This window comes from Gilbertella persicaria (assembly GCF_025201335.1).
Source record: "Gilbertella persicaria strain CBS 190.32 chromosome Unknown B0P05scaffold_7, whole genome shotgun sequence".
Classification (NCBI taxonomy): domain Eukaryota; kingdom Fungi; phylum Mucoromycota; class Mucoromycetes; order Mucorales; family Choanephoraceae; genus Gilbertella; species Gilbertella persicaria.
The window spans coordinates 1-15,833 of record NW_026251968.1 but is presented as its reverse complement, the minus strand read 5'-3'; the positions used below and the strand labels follow the sequence as shown (position 1 = coordinate 15,833).

At 35.1% G+C, this 15,833-nt stretch overlaps 6 protein-coding genes across 6 annotated transcripts; 4 read left to right on the top strand and 2 right to left on the bottom strand.

Annotated features, from left to right (window-relative positions):
- The first annotated feature begins 1,122 nt into the window (after window positions 1-1,122).
- On the top strand, window positions 1,123-3,068 carry B0P05DRAFT_529209 (uncharacterized protein). The gene is made up of 7 exons (XM_051576717.1): window positions 1,123-1,383; window positions 1,462-1,478; window positions 1,525-1,708; window positions 1,763-1,978; window positions 2,034-2,332; window positions 2,382-2,509; window positions 2,562-3,068. Exons 1-7 carry the CDS (start codon window positions 1,203-1,205, stop codon window positions 2,956-2,958), a joined length of 1,422 nt encoding a protein of 473 aa, XP_051437722.1. The 5' UTR covers window positions 1,123-1,202; the 3' UTR covers window positions 2,959-3,068.
- Window positions 3,069-4,037: 969 nt separating this feature from the next.
- On the top strand, window positions 4,038-6,597 carry B0P05DRAFT_529204 (SacI homology domain-containing protein). Its single transcript, XM_051576716.1, has 11 exons — window positions 4,038-4,173; window positions 4,225-4,313; window positions 4,361-4,438; window positions 4,490-4,617; window positions 4,668-4,817; window positions 4,874-4,970; window positions 5,017-5,291; window positions 5,370-5,617; window positions 5,664-5,875; window positions 5,918-6,186; window positions 6,236-6,597. Exons 1-11 carry the CDS (start codon window positions 4,154-4,156, stop codon window positions 6,512-6,514), a joined length of 1,845 nt encoding a protein of 614 aa, XP_051437721.1. The 5' UTR covers window positions 4,038-4,153; the 3' UTR covers window positions 6,515-6,597.
- Window positions 6,462-7,894, bottom strand: B0P05DRAFT_529190 (uncharacterized protein). The gene has a single exon (XM_051576715.1). It carries the CDS (start codon window positions 7,864-7,866, stop codon window positions 6,553-6,555), a length of 1,314 nt encoding a protein of 437 aa, XP_051437720.1. The 5' UTR covers window positions 7,867-7,894; the 3' UTR covers window positions 6,462-6,552.
- Window positions 7,887-12,187, bottom strand: B0P05DRAFT_529178 (uncharacterized protein; the record flags this gene model as incomplete). The annotated part of the gene is made up of 19 exons (XM_051576714.1): window positions 12,046-12,187; window positions 11,740-11,997; window positions 11,251-11,685; window positions 11,037-11,190; window positions 10,884-10,979; window positions 10,594-10,834; window positions 10,351-10,543; window positions 10,230-10,308; window positions 10,068-10,182; window positions 9,763-10,004; window positions 9,651-9,718; window positions 9,511-9,598; window positions 9,255-9,427; window positions 8,989-9,201; window positions 8,758-8,937; window positions 8,667-8,708; window positions 8,536-8,615; window positions 8,397-8,485; window positions 7,887-8,346 (listed from the first exon to the last, which is right to left on the bottom strand). Coding segments are annotated over exons 2-19 (2,906 nt in total), but the record flags the coding sequence as incomplete, so codon positions are not given.
- A 295-nt stretch (window positions 12,188-12,482) lies between these two features.
- On the top strand, window positions 12,483-13,391 carry B0P05DRAFT_322452 (uncharacterized protein). The gene is made up of 4 exons (XM_051573532.1): window positions 12,483-12,568; window positions 12,617-12,792; window positions 12,845-12,973; window positions 13,024-13,391. Exons 2-4 carry the CDS (start codon window positions 12,714-12,716, stop codon window positions 13,302-13,304), a joined length of 489 nt encoding a protein of 162 aa, XP_051437718.1. The 5' UTR covers window positions 12,483-12,568; window positions 12,617-12,713; the 3' UTR covers window positions 13,305-13,391.
- A 722-nt stretch (window positions 13,392-14,113) lies between these two features.
- On the top strand, window positions 14,114-15,523 carry B0P05DRAFT_464530 (EXS family-domain-containing protein; the record flags this gene model as incomplete). The annotated part of the gene is made up of 5 exons (XM_051574220.1): window positions 14,114-14,302; window positions 14,371-14,539; window positions 14,607-14,755; window positions 14,832-14,990; window positions 15,032-15,523. The coding sequence occupies 5 exons, from the start codon at window positions 14,114-14,116 to the stop codon at window positions 15,521-15,523; spliced, it is 1,158 nt and encodes a 385-aa protein (XP_051437717.1).
- Between the last annotated feature and the right edge of the window lie 310 nt (window positions 15,524-15,833).

The following is a 15,833-nucleotide window of genomic DNA, read 5'->3' as shown; positions in this document are numbered from 1 at the left end:
CTGTATGATTTCGTAAACAGAATTATGCAATTTACTACACTGACAAAAAAAGGGAGATTCAAGGTTGATATGAATTGAGAGAATTAAAAAGATATCTTGCACCAACTATAGATTATTTTGCCGGTTTCATTACCCTGAAATATGCCTTTCGTTGTCAATTCGCCAGTTGGTCAATCAAAAACGCTGTTTTCTATTGACACTCGGCAATTGCTGTAGGACTTTTTCGAAGCAACAAGACTGAGGGGATCTGTTTAAGAGACTAGAAGATTCCTTTTTTTTATCTTGTAGATAAATGGCATATATTCTATGATTTTAATATTTGTATCGTGGCCAACACTAACTGGATTCAGTAAGACAAGGATGATTACTTTATATGAATCATTTTAAATGGTATAATATGATCAAATCAGACGAATATTATATGTTCTCGAGATCAACGTGAGATATTGAATTTTTTGTTTTCTTGCTGTTGCGCGATACAAAAGTTTCTAATAATTTTGGCAGTGCCTAATCTTATAGAGAAACTGGTTTTATACGACGTGTTGTCGTGATACTTTTCTCTGTTTGTGGTTCTTTTTTGCCATCAAGGCACACAGAGACTGTCAATGAGTCTTTTTTGTTTTATTTTAATATTTGTCGGCAATTCCAGCATCGGTAGTCCTTATTGAAATCAATTCATTCGTATTAGAGAGAAACTTAACTTTAAGGCAAACAACAACCATAAATCTCGGTTCGCTCAATTGTTGTCAAAGAGTATCTATAAAATTTAATAATTTCTTTTTTTAAAAAAGAGTTTATTTGAAAGAATACAGATTTCAAAGAGGAAGCACAACAAAGCCATAATATTGGTTATCGAATTGTGTTTTGTCTTTTTTTTTTTGTATTGTGGTTTGAATTGCATCAACATTATTGAATTCGGTCCGGAGCAATTTGCTATTATTCATAGGAGTCCGTGTCCTTGTGCAAATATTATACAAAGATACATAGGGTCATTCATTGTATAAAACATAAACCACATAGGGAAAGAAGGGAGAAAGTTGCCGGTAAGAAGATCAATTGAATATTCTATATATATATATATATATATAGTAAACCTTTCTTTTGTTTTTTAAGCTCTTTCCTCTTCTTCTCTTTCCTTTATTTCTACATTTCTCAAAACCTTCCTCTCGTACCTTTTGTTGTCTTTCTTGTTGATTTTTGGAATGCTATTAGAACAATCTCAAAAAGCAAAGATTGTTTCTTTAATCTTTTTGTTTTCAAGCTTGATCAATCATGTGTCTGCTGAAGAAGAAGAAGAACATGCTGTTGATCCCACTTCTGGGGAGTTTTGGGGTCAAATTATTGCAATCCTAGGCCTTGTGGTTCTCAGTGGTATTGTAGCTGGTATGTATCTTTTTTTTTTTTTACTACTATTCAATGGCTGCATATACCTGCGCATAACTAATCATTTGACATATATAGGTCTTACTTTAGGCTTGGTAATTCATACTAACTATTGCTTTGAGCGACTAACAATGATTTTAGATGTCTTTGGATACAACTAATCTTTCAATCTTAAAACTTGCTGGTACTCCTCAGCAGCAATATTATGCTTCTCGCATTATTCCCATTCGTAAAAATGGCCATATTCTCTTGGCTACCTTGCTCTTGACAAACACTGTTATAAACGAAACATTACCTATCTTGTTTGACAGTATCTTTAGCAAAGGTAACTTTTGCTTCAGTAGATGGATTTGCATATTCATTTATTTGTTTTTTTTAGGTTTCATCTCTGTGATCGTCTCTACTGCTCTTTTAGTGTTGTTTGCTGAAATTATACCCCAAGCCATTTTTTCAAAGCATGGGCTCAAGATTGGTGCCATGTTTGCTGTTCCTGTTAAAGTTCTGATTGGTATCTGGTTCATTATCTCTTGGCCAATTGCCAAATTTTTGGATCATTTGTTAGGTACACATACTGGTTTTACTTACAATATTCCAGGTATTTTATTTGTAAAAAAAAGTATACATTCAATATTGATGCATATACCGTCTAGAACTTGGTGCATTGGTTGAACTTCATGATGAAACGAAGCATGATGAAGGAGTCTTGAAGCATGAAACTGTCAATTTTGTACAAAACGTACTGTCGATGCAAATCAGACCTGTCAGCCAATTTGTCTCTCCCACAAGCAACATGTTGATGCTGCCTTCAGATACCGTGGTCAGTTTTGAAAAGGCATCTCAATACATCAGAGATGGATATTCGCATATTTATGTCTATGTCAAAGATACCAAGGAACAAATTACTCAAGCTCAAGATGATTATCAAATTCAAGGTGTATTAGATCTAAAAGTAATGTAGTTTATTGATCAACAAAAAAAGAAATAACACTTGATTTTAGCAATTTATTGTTATGCAAGGACAAGACTTGACGGAGCCTATTGGTAATATGAAGCTAAATTCTTTCTTGACAAGCTCTTCAAGAACAACCATGATTGAAGTGATGAGCCAGCTATTAAAAGACAAAAGGTATACATACGTACTTTATGATTTTTTCAAAACTAAACTATAGCTGTAATAGCAAGAGTCAAGTCATGTTGATCTATCGTACAGAGGGCGATGTTAGAAAGAACGGAGAAGAGCGAGCTGAAAAGGCACGTGAAGCTGCATCAATCAAAGAAGCCGCATTAAAGAAGCACAAAAAGAGTATTTCATGTATGATGAAGCAATTGTTCAGCCGTCGTTGCCATGTATGCTACAGTTTCTCTAACTCTCAATTCGTGTCTACTGCATCGATGGACCAACGAATTGAAGAAGGAACGATCCATTCTACCAGTAGTGTTCCTACAACTATTGATGCTGAACTAGAGTTAGGTCTTTTGGGCGTGATCACTGCTGCCGACATTCTAAGCCAATTGTCGTCTCATGGCCCGCATTTGAACTTTAGTCATCATGAGAATGAAGTTACAGAAAAATGAGTTACTTTGCTTAGCTTATAAAGCAATTATATTTTCTCGATGCATGTAAATATAAGTATGTAGTATTTTTAGTAAACCAATAAACAGACACACTATTTTATTGCTAAGAACTGTCGAATGTGTATCATGGTTCAATAAATAACATCACGCATGAATGATATCACCTATAGTTCTATCATCAGTTTCTTTTAAAAAAAAATTCTCGTTTTTTGAAGCGTAAGACCATATAATGATAAGATCAGCATTTTTATAGGCTCTTTCTTCTGTGCTAAACATTACAAATTATGTCTGCTTGTGAGAAAGCAACATATCCGAATACCAATGCTATGCATTAGAGAAAAAAAATCTCTTATCTCATTCGAATCTCTACGAAAGCATACCTATACCAAATCTACAGTCATCCTTATGAATATATATATATATATATATATATATATAAATCTCAATAAACATAATACTCAAAGTAGGAGTATCAGCCAACAAAAGAGAAGATGCTTTTCACAAGTTATTGATTTAATGAGTTAATATCCTTCAATTTCGAGAAATCTTTGATTTCAATGAATTGTATAAATGACATTCTGGACCAAATGCATTAGTTTAATCAGTGGTCTATTAAACGAATAAACAAATACACAAAATTGTCAAGTCATACACAAAGGTAGCATAAAACCCGACTATATACGCATAATTGCTCTAGATACCCACAGATAGTATTTGCTAACATACAGGGTACTTTTAGACAAAAAAAAGCCAAATATCTTTCAAGGCCAAAGGGTGCTACTGGTAAAAATCATCAAGCTGGCAACTCTTTGAGGTTCTTTTTGACGCTACAAGACAGAAAATAGAGCTACCAACCAGCTTAAAGACTCGAAATGTGTGCCAAAAGCTTTGGTTTTTTATCAAAGTGTCTGCTTACCAATCGCACTATAAAGATGGTAAGCTATAAGCTAAAAACCTCATAAACGTTTTTACGTGTTTGCTCAATATTTTAGCAGCAAATTTGCTGCAATCTTTACACCACTAAATTCAAAAAGCAAAGATCCAGAACTTTTGTTACTGCACCAAAGCCATATCGCTGTGTCTTTATACAGTTCTCAGCAAAAAGTTCAATTTGTTTGGTTCTAATTTTAAAGTGAATGCACATGATAATTTGTGCAAAAAAAAAAAGTTTAATTTTTCTTTCTTCAACACCATCATGTATAGAGAATTAAAACTGTGGGTATTTGTCATCCTTAAGAAGCTTGCTCATATACTGTCTTTTCTTAGTTACGTTACCAATAGAGTATATGTGATTTCACCTGAATCAGGTGTCAACTTGATTGTTCATCGTGATACTGGTCTTTTAGAATTATCAGGTACTCATCTATAAAGAGTTTGTTCTGGTATTGACTATCGATCGTAGATGCTGTTCCTTCTGCTACTGAGCAAGAAGTTACTTTAGATATCTGTGGTGTTTTAGGCTTTATCAAACTCTTGGCAGGTAAAAAAACGATAAACAACTGAGCAAGAGTTGAGGGCTTATCTTGTTTAGGTGACTATTTGTTAACTATTACAAAGCGTGAACAAGTTGGTTTTATTCAAGATAAAGCTATTTATCGTGTTGCTGCTTTTCAGATTCTTCCTTTACCTCATAACTTGAACAATTTGACCGAAGAACAGGTATGGTTTATAAGGAGATATAAATATCTTGATAGTAATGCATGAAATAGAGAGCCCAAGAACAAAACTTTGTCAATTTGTTAGAACAGCACCTCAAGAATAACACATTTTACTTTTCTTATGACTACGATCTTACTCAATCTGTTCAGAGACAAGCTCAATTCAGTCCAGAAAAGTTATCTGAGCCTTCATTTAAGCGAGTATGTTAAATGGGCTTCATCTGCATTGGATTTGTTTATTTATTTATTTATTTCAGGCAGATGAGCGTTTTTTTTGGAACAAGTTTATATGCTCTAAATTGATGGATGCTGATATTGATGCCTCTGATTTTATTCTACCTGTCATGCAAGGATGTAAGTAGCGCTTTGGTTGTTAACGTACGATTTATTGGATGTCTAGTTGTTGAATTAGAGAATGTTGAGATAAACAACAAAAAATTTGTTTGGGGCTTAATTACGCGTAGAAGTAGACATCGTCCAGGCACACGTTACTTTTCCCGTGGTATTGATGATCAAGGCCATGTTTCTAACTTTGTGGAAACCGAGCAAATTGTCTTGTATCAACAGTCTGTCTTGTCTTATGTCCAAACAAGAGGTTCTATTCCTGTGTATTGGGCACAAGTCATCAACCTCAAATACACACCTCGACTTTGGATTGGTGAAACCAGAAAGAGTGTATGTATTAGTCTTCATCTAAAAAAAAAAAAAAAAAAAAAAAAAAAAAAAAAAAAAAGTTAAAATAGATCAACTTAGTTGGCCGCTGCCCGTGCTCATTTTGATGAACAAATCCGTATTTATGGTCCTCAAATCTTGGTTAATTTGATTAACAAAAAGGGATATGAACTTCCTATGGGACAAGCTTATGCTCGCACTGTAGAACAACTGAATGACCCTCGCATCTATTATACACATTTTGATTTCCATTCTGAGTGTTCTAAAATGCGATGGCATCGTATTCAACTGTTGGTTGATCAACTCAAAGACAAATTGGCAGAACAAAGGTAAATCAACACCATGCTAGTATATGTACTCACTCTATGTCTCTAGTTATACTTGTTATGATGTTGCTGATAAGAACTTGAAAAAGACACAGACATCTGTTGTTCGTTCCAACTGTATGGACTGTTTGGATCGTACGAATGTCGTACAAAGCACACTTGCTAGATATGTCTTGACTCTCCAATTGCGTGAAATTGGTATTTTGGAACCTAGTCAGAAACTAGAAGATCAAGAAAACTTTATGCACAGCTATAGAAACGGTAATGAACAATAGAAATCTATCAATACTAATACAGCGGTAGTCTGGGCTGATAATGCTGATGGTGTCAGTTGTGTATATTCTGGTACTGGTGCTTTAAAAACTGACTTTACTCGAACTGGTCAACGTACCAAGGCTGGCGCATTAAAAGACTTGCAAAACTCGATTACTCGTTATGTAAAGAACAACTTCTTAGACGGCAATCGTCAGGATTCTTTTGATTTAATTCTTGGTAATTTCAATATTCAACAAGACCAACCTGCTAGTGCTCAGAAAGCTGCTTATACTGAAAAGCCTCTTCGTGTTCGTGTTGTAAGTAGACACTTAAGCCATTTTTTTTTGTTTAATACTATATGCATAGGTCCCTTACATTTTAGCATTTGCTCTCTTTATGCTCTTGACCAACATTCTCCATCCAAGTTATTCCGGCTTCAAGTCATATGCTGCTTATTTCCTCTTGCTTCTCTTTTGGGTTTCTGTTTTGATCTCAGGTGTTCGTTTTGCCCTTAAACATGGCGATGATTTTGTACAATGGCCTAGTTTAGTCAAGCTTCCTTCCTATGATAATGTCTTTGAGGTCGGTTACACTGAAAAGGGTAGCATGGCACCTCCAGAACTTAGTAAAGACGAATTGCTTTAAAATATATATATATATATATATAAAAGGAAATTTTTATTCTACCAATTTAAAAGATTACAATTGATATCATCTTCTCTTTCTCGAACGACAGTAACGATGACCTTGTCTTGCTTCATATTGAATCTTTCTACTTCAGCATCTGTGATATATATTTCGTCTGTTGGTGAAGGTGTACGATAAACTCCAAGTAAAAAGTCGGATTCAAAATAAGCTCTTGTAAATTTAACATGCTTCAGGTGAGAAAACAGGTGTATCAGTTGGTACAAGAAAGTCATGGGCGTGTGCTCGGGCAATTGCTTTAATGTAAGATGAACCACTTGATATGCACTTGTATTTATAAGCTGATCTTTTGATAATTTGACAATCTCAATGGCTGTTGTTGTATCCATTATCAGATCAACAAGCTTTTGAAAACAAGACTGCGAAATCCATCCTGCAAGCTCTTTGCGCGTACATGATTTCAATAAAGATATATCCAGAGATAAAGTATGTTGATAGATACAAGTAAATTTGCGCAAGACTTGCATGTGACATGCTGTCTGTGCTAACGATAGGTACTTTAAATGAGCTGCATAACGAGCAAGCAATTCAAAGCCAGTTGAAGTTAGTTTAGTACAGCCAGTCATATCAAGCTCAAGCAGTCGAATATGTCTGAATTTTGCAAGTGCTACAATTGCTTGATCTTCAAGTGCTGTATTATATTGCACAGAAACAGATTCAAGCTGGTCACATTCAGCAGCAAACCCCGCCAAACCATTTCCTTTATGTCTTGTCAAACCATCCAAACGAACTTGCCTCAATTGACGACATCCACGAGCTATTTGTACAAGCACATTATCATTCACCTGCGAACAATAAGAAAGGTTCAAACAAGTGAGATAAGGCAAACTCCATTCAGCTTTGGGTAATGATTTTTGGCTAAAAAAACTTGTTTTAGACAGATTAAGCACACAGAGTCCTTTAGAACAAGACTGGACTAGAACTCGAAAAAAATTCGAATCCACTCGATGATAGAGGTCTTCTTCCATACTAGCGATATCAATTTTGACTACATGAGATGCTGTACTTTGTCTTACTTGACACAAGCGTGAAATAAACTTGTTGAACATATAAACCTCGTCGTGAATATGTGATAGTCGCTTGAAATTGGGCTCTTTCCATAGAGCTGCTGTTGCTTTTTCATGAAACGCATGATTTAATAAAGAGCATGATACTAAATCTTCTAACTTCAGATAGGGCATCAAGATTGAAAATAACTGGTAGAACTTGTTCTTCTTTTGTATAGAAAGCTGAGTAACCAGCGCATTGAACTTGTCTACATCAAAAGTGTTTTCTTGAGATACATTATCCATAAAGAAAAGAAAGAGAAAATAATCGTTTGAGTCACACGATAAAATGGCTCAGCATTTTTTATTATTGTTATTATTATTATTCTGCAGCTTGAGTGGCTTGAATAATGGACATCCTCCTAAACTTTTCCAGCACATCATACATGGAAGATGAAGCTTGTTTCTTTTTTCTACTGCTAGGCTTTTTGTTTGCCTCATTCAATTTGGATGCTTCTTCTTTTTTTTCAATGGCCTGGATCAATTCTGCGTTTGTTAAGCGGTTTGGTAGGACTGTTTCCTTGTTATGGACTTCAGCATGATCAAAGTCCACAAGTGTCATATAGACCATATGGCGATGAGCATGCGATTTACGAAGCTTAAGTGAGACTCGAACTCGATCAAACAGATTGAAATCAATAGGGTGAGGCAAATCAGCGGAAACAACCTTGATATTGGTAGGCATATTGACCTCAATACTACAGTTAGGTATACTTTCATCTTCATCTATAAAACACATGAGTGCTCTTTTGTTTTTTGTTTTAGTATTCATTTACCCATTGAGCTTTTGCTAGAGATCAAAGAAAGAGGCACATGAGGTTTGCCATCTCTTTTTTTGAGATAAACAGGGCCCTTTAATCCAAGCCTATATGACAATCAATAAGATAAATTAAAAAAAAAAGATTATTCAATCACCTTGACACAAAGACATAAAAGCCATTCGATCTGATCTCTGAAATAACACCAGTTTCTATTAGAGGAGTTTCGTCCGTAGTCTATCAAAAGAATTGGTTAATTGGTCCCCTTTTTATATATTGGGTCCTTACGTTTTGAAGCACATACAGACTTTGAAATAGTTCAGTAGAATCCTATAATCAAGAATATTAGCCATCAAATTGACATGAATAAAACATTTACTCTTTGAGCAAACTTGGACTCTCTTGACTTGTGGTTCAAATTATCACAGATGTCAGAAATAGTTCTATCCTTGAACATGACAGAACCACGCTCTTGAGCATCTTTGACTGTTGTTGGATCTTGAACACACATGAGCAATTGTCTATGTGCAATAATATCTGCATATCGACGAATAGGTGACTATAAAATATAACCAGATGGGCCATATGAAGCAAACTCTACAAAACTTACTGTAAAATGAGTATAGAATTCGAGAGCAAGACCATAATGATAGTATTCATTAACAGGATAATGACCAGAAGATATATAGCCCGCTTCATTCATAGCAATTGTTGCCATTGTCTTGAGTAATCTTGCAATCTCTACATTGTCTTTGCATCCATGGGTGATTTCTTCCAATGATTTGGATAGTGCTTTGTTTGATGAAAAATCAACTGAAAACCCCTACGTTTTATAGATCAATATTATAGCTTGATTGTAAGCCATGCTTTTCTTACTCTGCTTTTTGCTGCTTTGACTAGCCTCTCAAACTGTTTTGCTGAAGGAGGAGGGTGGTGTCTAAGAATAGCTGTGTCTTTAAATCCATCATATATTCTTTTGCCCACTGAAGCATTTGCTAGAATCATTGCTTCTGCCACCAGTCCGTGAATTTCCATACTATCTTTGGGAAGTAAAAAAAAAAGGAAATATGTTAAGGAAACATGGTATCAATATAATCACAATGATGACTATGAACAATTAAAAAAAGGATATTGATATCTGTAATTTGATGTTTATCTGTGATTTTGAACTTGACTTCTGAACCTTCTAATTCCAAGGCACCTTTTGCTAATCTTCTTTTCTATAAAAATGGATACAATCAGTCCATCTATATTCTATGCAGTATCTCATACTCTAATCACACGAAGTACTTGTGCAAGCTTGATTACACTTGGCTTCAGTTTTTTGCATAAGGAGGAGTCTAGAGCAGTAAGTATCATGAATTTCAATGCAAATGTAACAAACCTAAACCTGTAGCCGTCTGTTTTCCATCAAGCAGTTGTTGTGCTTGCTCATATTCCATTTCACAACTTGACTTGATGATAGTTCTACCAAACCAAGTGTCTATCACATTGTGATTTTTATCCATAGTCCAAATAACTGAAACGGCATAACGATCAACCTTATGTCGGAGAGAACAAACTCGTTCACTTAGGACCGAAGGAAGCATATCGAATCTTCGATCAGCCAAATAAACCGTAGTACCTCTATAATGCACATATGTCATGATGCTTGTTTCTTTTTTTTTTTTTTTTTTTTGTAATATTTACCTTGATCTTGCTTCGAGATCAGTCATATAATTTTCTTTTACGAAATAGCTCACATCTGCAATATGTACACCAAGTTCAATTCTATCATTATCAAGTTCTTTTACAGAAAGTGCATCTATTTTGATTATTTGAGTGAGATTGAACAATAGAGTTGATTTTTACCATCAATATCTTGACAATTAGGAGGATCAATACTAAAAACCGTGAGGTTCCTCAAATCTCTTCTCCTTTCAATCTCGTCCTAAACAATAGTTATATAATGTATAAATGTACGTACACATACCTTTGATGGTCTCCATGGTTGTTGAGGCGTATCTATTGGCATCTCATTTAAAGACGCTTCACTAAAACCTTGAGTAGCTTGGGATACAGAGATGGAATGTTCTACCAAAATGGCAGATACTTCAGTGTCTAATTGATGAATTGGACCTAAAGATCGTACAAAATGACCATTTGGATATTGAGAAGAGATTGGCCTTTTTTTGAATTTGTGAGCCACTGTTAAATCACTACCATAAATACATACCAATTGTCTATTCGAACAACAATACGTTGTTTTTCAATCATCTTCACATCATGATATCTTATTCTAATTTTTGGAATAACAGGATCCAAAGGAATTGCTAAATGAATAGAGCCTCCGGTTTCCACACTATCTTCCTGAATCGTAGTAACATAAGATCGCCAGTTACGATTAAGAATACCAACGACTCTGCCAGTAGGTTGGTTTGATGAAATGCCACTGACAAATCTATCTTCTTCATATTCTAAATAGTTGACGAATAAGCACTTTTGTTTTTTCTTATTGTTACTTGCCATCTTCTGCATTACTACTGCTGAATGCTATTTCATTTGATGGTACTGTCCAATCATTCTCTGACAATAGCTCTACAACAACAATGTCTCCGTGTACTACGCAGGTGTTCATTTATTTATTTACGGATCCCGAGGAAACTGTAATTTCCTTACCTGCACGATTTCTATTTTCGTTACCGATAATCAGAATGTCTTTACCGTGCTGGCTTATATAGGCTTGATCTCGACTATCTTTTCTGCAACGTAAAGTACCTGAGAAATAACGAGCTGACTTGATCCCAACTTCCAATTCGTCCATGGGCTTATACTATGAAACACTAAGCATGACTTCCTCTCCCTCTCCATGACCTTTTTTTTGTGTTTGTACCTCTTTATATCCTGCCACAGCCGCGCTATTGTTACTTTCTCCATTCGAGTGCTTTGATGTAATTCGGATGCGTCCATCATCATTGTCTTCTAAGACAATATCAGCCAATGCTTGAACAAGGTTCTGTAACAAGTGGTTCTTTCTCCAATAGGTGTCTAAATATTGCTTGACTGACATGACATTTACATCGTTTGGTGTATCATGAGGTGATTCTGAAAGTAAGATGATTTTCTTTTTATGCTGTAGGTGAGCATCATACCAACGAGCCAATTGACAAAGGGCTTTCCAATCACGGCTAGCACCTGTCTCGTCTGGTGAGCGTAGTATCTTTGTTTCTTTAAAAACTTCATTGTAAAACATGACGCTTTTCTTTCTCGAATCATTGGTTATTTGTCGAAGTTTTCGATATGTTTTGTGTTTATCATGTTGTTGAAGCTATAACAAATTATTAATATGTACATATTTGTCAAGTATTAAACAGGAATTTACGTTGATAGTAACAGTTTGACTTAAAATGATTCCCGTTATTTCATCCTGCTCTAAAATTTCTAGGTATCGCATGATAACCTATCATATAGAACACGTTTAGATACATTTGCTGTATTTAGATAAATGACGGAAACAGAAATACCGAAATATCAGGAATAATGTAATGGTCTGCAGCTACACTTAGAAGGGCCTGTTGACCTTCGTTAGGACAGCGAGAACATGCTTCTGATAAACAAGGTATGTCAGTGCGCAAATATTCTATAAAAACGCGTGAGTAACATAAACCAATAAAACCTTGTTTCTTACGCTCTCGAACTAGCTTAATAATAGCATTTCCCTTTGTTTTCTTATAGAAGGCGCGATCCGTCTTGATCGTCATGACAAGATATAGAGCAGTTTTTGTCGAGAAAAAAAAGACAAATGGGATGTGAATAAATTTCAAGAAAGGGGTATTTCAATACCAATGGAAAAATGGGGGCAGTCACCTGCATAATCCGCGTCCACTGTAGGCACATTTGTGTTACTCTCGATCAAACAATTGAAGTTTCAAAGTGTACATGTACTAGCAAGGCCGAACAATAAGAACAGAAAGGAGATTCATGCCACGTGCGGAGCCTTTTTTATTTTAGTATAAATAACAAGGTCCTGTGCCTTTTCTTTCTTTCTTTTCTTTCTCTTTTCTAGTGACAGACTGATTCATGCTTGTCTGTGTATGTCAAATTACTAAATGAAGTTTTCAAAGTATCTAGAAGACCAAAGTGTACCTGAGTGGAGAAAAACTTATATAAACTACAAAGGATTAAAAAAGAAGCTAAAGCAAGTTGAAAAGGTAACAAAAATAAAATTAGACAAGTGCTCACTGAATGCAGTATCGAAGATATAAAGAAAAGAAAGCTGCTGCTGAACTCATTCATGTATTTCAAGAATTTGAAGATAATGATGCAAGTTGCTTTTGGTCTAGTCAACAAGAATTGATGCGACCACAATCAACTATCAGCAAAATGTCATCAAAATTCAACGTAAATTCAGATGATCGGCCACATTCTCGGCAAGGTAATACCTTTAAATCGATGCTTGACATCAATGCAAATAAGCATATTTTTAGGATCTTTCAATACTTCAAGGGCTACTTTTTCCGCATTAGATGAAGTCTTGCTTCATGCTAATTCATTAGAACAAAAGTTTTTCCATTCGCTAAATGATGAATTAGATAAAGTAACACAATTCTACAATGGTAACCTAACATAGACATACATGTAAAATTTAAACTTACGTATGATATAGAAAAAGAAAGAGAAGCCAAGCTCAAGCTAAACGCGCTTAAAGTGCAAATTCAATTGATTACCGAGTATGGACACCATTTACTGGATATAGGGGTATACTATACAAGAAGAAAAAGAAGAAACTTGTCATTTATTTGTTTATTTATCAGTTGCCTGTTCAGAAAGAATTTCTTCCTCCTGAATTTTTCGGTCATCATCGGTTCTATGACTGGTTCAAACACCAAGATCCCCATACACAGCCATATACATTATCAGAATTTTCACCAAATTTTGATTATGTAGGTGACCAAAGAATTAGTTACAATGTTGCGAGAAATAGATTAAAAAAAGCAATTACCGAATATTATCGTAGCTTGGATTTCCTCAAGTCTTACAAAACTCTAAATGAAACTGGCTTCCAAAAGATCTTGAAAAAGTTTGATAAAATCGCTGGTTGGAAAGCAAGCAACTTGTATATGCAAAATGTCAAAAAATACAATTGGATTACTTCATCAAGCATTGATTATCTTATTACAGAAACAGAGGTAGGTAAAAAAAAACTCTGTAAAAATTGATCAACTTTTATAGGCCATGTACATAACCGAGTTTGCTGATGGCCATCGTAGACGTGGTATGCAAAAATTACGAACACCTGAAAGAGATAAAGTAAGATCTGGTCACGTCTTTAGTATTTAACCTTATTATTTATGTAGGATTACGACTCTACTATTCTTAGAATCGGTCTATTCCTAGGAATTGCTATGCCTTTACTGTTTCAGTTCTTTTGTTTGGCTATCGATCCCAAAACAGCAAAGCAATCACCAAACCTTTTGACAAACCTACAAATTTATGCATGCTTTTTACTGCCCATCTTGTTTTCTCTTGGCTTTTCTGCTAATCTAGTAATATGGCATCGTTCAAGGATTAATTACAAGTTTATTTTTGAGCTTGATTCCAGGCAAAACCTCGATTATCATCAATTTGCAGAGCTTCCGGCCCTTCTGTTACTAGTCAGTTCTTTTGTGATGTACCTGGATCTCTCTCAATGGTTCTTTCCTACGATACCTTCTGAACTATACCCTTTGATACTGTTTTTAATTTTGATTGGCATCATGCTTTGTCCATTTGACATTCTGTATCGCTCTTCAAGAAAATGGCTTGGCGTGACTCTAGGACGCATTATCTTATCGTTCTGCTTTCCCGTCGAATTTAGAGATTTTTTCATTGCTGATGAATTAAACAGTCTAAGTTATTCTCTATGGACCTTTTCTTATTTTTTCTGTGCTTATTCATGGAACTGGGTAGATTTGGGTAATACACAGTTTATGCATCACACTGTTAACTTTAATTTTTATATTTAGATGGAAAGTGTAACATGGCACAAATGTGGGTTGCACCAACTTTAGCCTCACTCCCTCCTTTGTGGCGACTACTGCAATGTTTAAGAAGATACCGAGACTCGAATGAGAAAGTCCATTTACTAAATGCAGCTAAATACATCAGTAGTATTATGGCAACTTTTGCTACTGGAGCAAGACGTATATATCGTAAGTAGCTTAATCTCAATTGTGGGCCTTATTGATATTTTTGTCTTCTTTTTTATAGCCTCCATACCCGTGTCTGCATTTTGGTTTTTGGCATGTCTAATTAACTCAATCTACACTTCCACATGGGACATCAAGATGGATTGGGGGCTATTGCAATCCAATAGCAAATACTTTTTACTAAGGAATGAACTTGTATTTAGAAAATGGGTAAGATCTCAATTATGCTAGTGGCTTCACGTGATACCACTTGGTGCAAGAAAAAGAGCTGACAAAGTAAAAATAGGCTTATTACACTGCAGCACCTATAAATATTCTACTTCGCTTTACATGGACTTTAAGCATCGTTCCATTACGGATAAATGGTTTGGCACTCGGAGTTTTGCTTGCTGCTTTAGAATGTTACCGTAGAATACAATGGAATTTCTTTCGACTAGAGAATGAGGTAAGGAGATAGATAGAAACTCTGCTTTTAATAACCAATAGCATTTGAATAATTGTGGACAATATCGAGCAATCAAAGAGATTCCATTACCATTTGCATTATTAGAAACGGATCTTGCACCTGAAGCACTTTGCGATGAAGAAAGAATAAGCACCTGTTCAAGTAAATCTATACCACCTAAACAGGAAAACTACTCAACTATATCTATGCCTTCAAAAAAAGACAAGAGCCACAGCCTCGCATCTACAATGGCGATACCAGCCTCCCATTACTCGTATAACGATAGGATTTCTTTTGGTGGTATGTCTGAATCAGGAAACCAGGAATCGTTTTATGGTAGACGAGATTTTGATGATTCATCAAATATTGTTATTGGATCTATAAACACAAATAGACTTGGCCGGAGACCTTCTACATTAAACAATGTTTTTGCACGGATAAAATCTTTGGACCATTCAGATCATAGTGAAGAGTCAGAAGGTGATGATGATGACGATTGCTATACCTCTTTTTACAACACAAGAGAAAATTAAGCACGATGGTATTATTTTCGGATATCTGCATATAATAAAAGAAGTTGTAACACATCTAACATTAAAGTTTAAATATTCAAACTGTTTTAAAGCACCATTAACTACTTTTGAAATACAATTTTTAAAGGGAGAAATGCATACTGATATGTAAAGAAAAGATAACACGCAAAACATACCAAAATTCAAAAAGACTTATAATGGTAGTAATTTTTATTCACAGTAGCATACCTTTTGTTGAGCAACTGCAATTATGAGTCTATTCTATCAATTTTAGCTCTTGCTGCATTCAAACAACAATGAATGTTGTATA

Bases quoted from the DNA above. Each gene is read 5' to 3' on its own strand.
- B0P05DRAFT_529209 (XM_051576717.1), top strand. From the start codon at position 1,203: ATGCTATTAGAACAATCTCAAAAAGCAAAGATTGTTTCTTTAATCTTT. The intron at 1,709-1,762 runs GTAACTTTTGCT...TGTTTTTTTTAG, and splicing joins TGACAGTATCTTTAGCAAAG to GTTTCATCTCTGTGATCGTC. The intron at 1,979-2,033 runs GTATTTTATTTG...TATACCGTCTAG, and splicing joins TTTTACTTACAATATTCCAG to AACTTGGTGCATTGGTTGAA.
- B0P05DRAFT_529204 (XM_051576716.1), top strand. From the start codon at position 4,154: ATGTATAGAGAATTAAAACT. The intron at 4,174-4,224 runs GTGGGTATTTGT...GTCTTTTCTTAG, and splicing joins ATGTATAGAGAATTAAAACT to TTACGTTACCAATAGAGTAT. The intron at 5,292-5,369 runs GTATGTATTAGT...AGATCAACTTAG, and splicing joins TTGGTGAAACCAGAAAGAGT to TTGGCCGCTGCCCGTGCTCA.
- B0P05DRAFT_529190 (XM_051576715.1), bottom strand. From the start codon at position 7,866: ATGGATAATGTATCTCAAGAAAACACTTTTGATGTAGACAAGTTCAAT.
- B0P05DRAFT_322452 (XM_051573532.1), top strand. From the start codon at position 12,714: ATGCGACCACAATCAACTATCAGCAAAATGTCATCAAAATTCAACGTA. The intron at 12,793-12,844 runs GTAATACCTTTA...GCATATTTTTAG, and splicing joins TCGGCCACATTCTCGGCAAG to GATCTTTCAATACTTCAAGG. The intron at 12,974-13,023 runs GTAACCTAACAT...CGTATGATATAG, and splicing joins AGTAACACAATTCTACAATG to AAAAAGAAAGAGAAGCCAAG.